Below are 6,009 nucleotides of genomic sequence, written 5' to 3' on the forward strand. Positions count from 1 at the left end.
ATAATTGGAATCTCTTTTTGAATGAAATTACAATATAATATTTTGGATATCTATTAAACTATTATTGAATCATCTGATATAAAAGTATGTACGTAAAACTTGAAATTTGCATATATCCACACTCGAATTTTATCCCCATGTAGTTAGAATTTTCTTAAATTCGAATTTCATGATGAGCTTATTTGTCGAAAGATCAATCTAAATCTTAATTAAAAGTCCTATTAAAATTCTAACTCGTTAACTATTCTTATCTAATCACACCTATAAATACCCTCTTGTTGTTGTGTTTTAATTCACACAAATTCAGAGATAAAGAATAGAGAGAGAGGAAAAAAAGAAAGGGAAGAAAGAGCTTGAAAAGAATGAAAGGGAAGGAAAAGAAAAAAAAATTGGTATGTTCAAGATCTGTTCGCAAGAATTTTCAGTCATAATTAGCTCAATACACAAGAAATTAACGAATATGGTATTGATTTTTTTAAATGCCAAGTGATTTTATGTTTTTACTTTTTAATTTTTGAAGTTAAGTATTTTATGTGCTATTATGTGATCCAAATTAAATAAGGATCTTGTGGATAATGATATAGGGTATTATGTAGATCCATACAAAAACCAGCCATATGGCTAAATGCCCTAAATCGAGATTGAGAATGGATATGACCTCAGTGAGAATGACTCGATCAGGTTTCCATTTCACTAGAAAATTATGTTATGTACGTATTTTACGTGCTATTTTATAGGGACCTTGTGCTAATATTCTAAGTCAAAGAATTCAAAAGATTCTACTCTGTGTAGCCTGCATCTAGGCAAACAAACTTGTAGACCCTATATTCATTTAAATCGGCGACCACTACACCGAATCTACCTTTTCCTTGTAATTCACGATCAATGGGCTGCTATGGAGTGTCATGATCAAATCATTTTAATTTCTACCTTCTTTAATTACTTCAGGTCGTCAAGAAAATCATGGCTTCCCATGTCTAGAATTAGCTTTGCCTCGTCATTAGAATATTTTTGAAAATTTGAACCCGATTTAGTAATGAATCAAATCATGGTATGTATATAGGTACGCATGATTTTGTGTGAAACTTTATTCGTAAATGAATTAACAAAGGGATCCTGATTTCCAGCATGAACAACGAATGCAAGTGATAAGATGATGCCTCTAGCCAACGGCATTGGGAAGACAAAATGGATAAGCAGCAAGCCAGAAAGGGGTTGTGCTCAATTTCAATCCTGCTACACACGAACTATTAAATCAATGCCTTTTAGCTTGCTTTTTTTGTGTGCTTTGTTTTGTGTACTACTGATAATACGGCCTGTGTGATAATAACATAAATTATGCTCTTTGCCAAATGAATGGTGACAGATTCATGTGTAACAGAAAATAATTTTGGAAAAGATAATTGTGTTTTAAACAGTCCAATAATAGAGATGTGAAGATATGTCAACTATTATGTTAATAATTCTGGCATTGTAGTATAATTGTAATAACTTAGTTAACTTCTTCCATGACTCTTTTGCAAGAGAGATGAGGAAGCCAAATCACAAGAGAGAGAATAATAGACACGGTCTTCATGTCCTTTAATATAAAATTTCGATTATGAAAATGTTTACGGAAATCTATGTAAGCTATTTAGTTTAACTCATTTCAGTAGACCTTAAGTTCCAATTATTATCATTTAATTAAAACTACACTTCTAAATTTGAAGGAACCTGAAAGATCTCTCTAGCATTCTGATATCGGAATAGCTTAATGCCTTAACCCGTAGTTTTATGTTGTTCAATGCAATAACTTTAAATGAAATTTCTAATTGGGCACGCCAGTCTCATGAATGATGCAGGGCTTCAAAACATATAGAGAATCTAATTTGTTATGTGTCATAATAGAAAAAATATATGCAGAGGCAGGAAGTATCTTGTTACTGCTAGGTGATGGCAAATAATGTGAAATCAAATTAACACTGAAATGTACAACTGGATGTCCAAACAGAGAACACATCAATGGGAACTGCATAAATGATTGACAACTGGATTTGCAATCCAAATATTAAACATTACAGAACGCTAAAAATGAATTTTAAAATATATTTCGCAAAGTTCACCTTGAGGGAGAGAGATTTTTCATAGCAGCTGTCACCTTTAATCAGTTCAACTCCACCCTAGCATGCTTGGGAGGAAAACCAGGTGGAGGAGGAGAATTCCATTGAGGCAATCTTGATCCACCAAGCTTAATTCAATTGGGCTTGGGACATATATGTTGGAATCTCTCCCAAACCCAAGCCCGCACTAGTTGGAATGGGGCTGTAACCTGTACTTCAACAGATTTCTTTTGTCCTAGTCCAGTTTTAAATTTTTTTGAACTACCCCCTTCTTTACTTAGAACACTTTATGCATAAAACTCTCATGGTTATTTATTTCCCACGAATAAGTACCTATATGGTGTCTGGCATTAGCATTGGCATTAACTTCATATTCTTTATCCTCTACAAAAATTATCTTAAAAGGCAAAGGCGAAGAGCTCGTGGAATTGTACCTTTGTTTGGATACCATGGTCATATACTACCAATTTTGATGCCGCTACTTAAAAGGAAAATATGTTATAAATTAAGGTTTATACTATGTCTTAAGAATCAAATTTTAGTCCAAGCATTCCTTTATTCAAAAAGATCAATAAAATTAGAACAAATATAGTTAGTGATTATCTAAATTCAAATTCTTTTCTTGTTTAATTATAGACAATTTAGATCGTGTAAAGAAGTAATAACATGTCATTTTATTAACAAAGAGCGGTATTGAACTCTATAATTGAAACCGTGATATGAACATTTTACTCGAATTCGAGAAGCTTTATGAAATGATTTAATTTCCCCATTTTTTATAGACATTTTAGTGAAAGATCTTTCATACTCTTTGAGATCCATTATAGGTTACCAGAGCCAAAATGGTTATCAACAATATATGACTAGACGTGTATGTTTAGAATTCATTTGTTGAAATTTAGTGCCTAAATAACAATTAAATAGTTACTATAATCAATGTTGAATACTTTAATGACAAATTTAGCACATTAAATTATGAGAGAGGAATTATTCAACACAATTCAGTCAAATGTAAAACAACATACAATATTCAACCCCCAATTCATTAAAAAAAGAAAAAAGAAAAAGAAAAAAAGAAGATCATAAGTAACATTTTACATTTTTCTATTTCTATTGTTTCACATTAGGTAAAATATTGATTATATTAAAGTATTTATTTCACTATTTTCTTGTATTTCTATTGGCAAATGACTCTAGTCGTCAAAGTTGGAATTATGTATTAATAACTCATCATTTTTTTTACCAATCTTCATGAAAATGCACAAGTTAAAACTTCATAAGTTTTAGTGACAATAATTATTGAAGATAGGGGCAACTAAGACCGGCTTTTTCATTCCTATTCAGTCTATAGCTAACATAAATCCCGACTTATTCAATTGTCATTACTAGCTGCAAGTACCCTCTCTTGTTTCACTCTCTTTTTCTCTTTTTTGTTTCCACGCTTCTTTAGGGTTTAACAAATCCTCTTCCACATACAACTGTATTATAATTTATGATGAATCTGAACTCTCTCTCTATTTTGATAGTTAGGTAGTAGAAAATGCGAAGAACAACGTCGTATGCGAGGCTAGTTTAGTCTTTGGTAACAGAGTAGGGTTTTGTACTTCCACGTCGAAGAATAGCAATATATAATGATACTTCCACATCGAAGAATAGCAATGATACTTCCACATTGAAGAATAGCAATGTGATTCACGCGGGTTAGTTGCTAACAATTAAAAAGGGATCAGACGATTGTGTAAGGGACAAACCTCTTGAGACAAAGTCCCAAAAGGGGCGTTTTTATTGGCGATGACTTTACAATTGGAAAATAAAAACAGAATGCCTCCAAGGGGCCCAAGCACACGAGTTACTGAAAAAGAAGTGTTTAAATCTAAATTAAGAAATTTAAAGCTACATATTCTCTGTTTGAGAGTGTTTGATTCAGGGTCTTTTGCTCTATGTCTTTTCTTCCTTTTATACTCCATGGATGATCTCTTCGTGATCAATCACTTAAAAACTACTTGATCGCTCTATAACTGCCCACTTTCCTTATAGTGGCCAACTTGTCATGAAACTGCCTTCTCTAACTGCTGCCATTACTTTTGTCGTTCAACCATCTTTAATTGAATTCCTTGAACCGTGGAACGTGATAGGATTACCCAATAACTTCTTTATTAACTGCACTTTTGGGTAACCATAACATCTTATATTTGCTAAGACGCTGGGCGACTTGAATGTTTGGATGAGAGTAGGGTCACAGCTCTGAGCAACTGCATGGCAATTCATTCACTCAAATCTTGGGCGACTTGCAACCTTGGGCGATGGTATTACCGCATTCATGGGCTTCCCTATTTGGGCCTTTATCCTACATTGCCTGATTGGATCGTTCTTTTGGGCTATTTGATTTTGGGGATCTTCCAATTGAGCTTCATTCCTTGGGCTATTCGATTTGGGCTGAACTTTTTGTGTGTCAACACAATGATAAGATCGTAGCTTCAGTAGTGTTTGAGAGACTCTCAATTGCCATCCCCAAATCCGGCCTTGTTGTTTATATTTTTCAAGAGTTTTCGTGAGCAACTTTTCTTTGTCCATATGTTTATCTTTAATTTTTCTTTAGAAATGGTGAAGGTGAACCAACTTGTGTTTGTGATCTTATTACATTTTGTTTTGCTTTTGTTTTCTACAGTAAACGAGGAAATTAGTTTTGACAGCATTAATGTGATTTTATTCCATTTTGTAGAAATTCGATCTTCCATTAATGTTATGTTGTTTTAAAGAAAAATTGCATTTTAATTTTTGCCCCTACAATACAAAAAGTCTGGCTTCGCCCTAGTTCAATGCATATAAGTTAGTTAACTCCATTGATTATGGGTTGGAAAAATAGATAGGCAACTTAGAAAAAGACAGACTGAGATTTTATTCCAAGGCAATATACACGGTACATGATGGTGTGCATATTTCTACATTGATGAACCACCGAGTAATGGCCTGAATATTCAGCATGGGTATTTTCGTAAGTTGCACACGGTAGGAAGATCTCCAGCCAGCTCGAGCATAGCCTCCATATCCTCAGCGCTGAGGCGACCACTGTCCATCATGTTCTTCATCATAGTCCTCACAGCAAAGCACACACACTGCTTATCGATGCCACTCAGCTCATTTCTACAGCAACGTCTTTTATAATGTTTTTTGGAATAGGGCAACATTATTGTGGCATCAGCTCTATCAAATTCGAGCTTCAGGTACGTCTCGCAATTTGGGAAGCTGCGTGTCTGAATCTCTCTCTGGCATTGTTGATTCTCCTCTTCGTCGATTGTGGTGGTGGTTACGGTGGTTGTCATGGTGGTGGCTAAGGCTTCGTCCAAGGCCATGAGAGCCAAGAGGAGGATAGCACCTACACTTGTAATTTTCTTCACCATTGTAAATTCGATCTCTGGTGGAGGAATGGTGGTGAAGGGTATTACTATTTATAGTGAGTTCATAGGCTTGCATGGTATTTTACGTGTTGAAATTGTGTTTGAGGTGGCTAAATCTTGCTTCCACGTACAACAATTGCATGCAAATTATTCCACATGTGGCATGCATTGATTTCGAGGTAACTACTTTTTTTGCCTTTCCTATTTCAGTAAAATAATTTGTCATATGGTAACTTTTCTCATCCATTTTTTTTAACGTAAGATTAAGCTATTTGTACATTCTGCCTTACATATCTCTTACCATATTAGCTATGGGGCAATTTGTTAATGGCTGGATTAAAGATGTGAAAGATGGTGTGATAACTTGCCAAATGTAAATTCTGCAAGTAAAGATATACATGTAGTAAGATTGTTTTACATATCCTCAATAAAATTATGAGCCTAGCTATTTAGAGTTTATCTGGACGAGGGCCAGAACCATTTGTATTTTTCCTACAATTAAGAATTCTATT

General features: G+C 34.2%; 1 protein-coding gene across 1 annotated transcript; it reads right to left on the reverse strand.

The window, feature by feature from the left end:
* Positions 1–4,974: 4,974 nt before the first annotated feature.
* LOC111396471 (2S albumin-like) lies at positions 4,975–5,511 on the reverse strand. The gene has a single exon (XM_023022901.1). It carries the CDS (start codon positions 5,498–5,500, stop codon positions 5,078–5,080), a length of 423 nt encoding a protein of 140 aa, XP_022878669.1. The 5' UTR covers positions 5,501–5,511; the 3' UTR covers positions 4,975–5,077.
* Positions 5,512–6,009: the final 498 nt, after the last annotated feature.

Source organism: Olea europaea, chromosome 6, assembly GCF_002742605.1.
Source record: "Olea europaea var. sylvestris chromosome 6, O_europaea_v1, whole genome shotgun sequence".
Lineage (NCBI taxonomy): Eukaryota > Viridiplantae > Streptophyta > Magnoliopsida > Lamiales > Oleaceae > Olea > Olea europaea.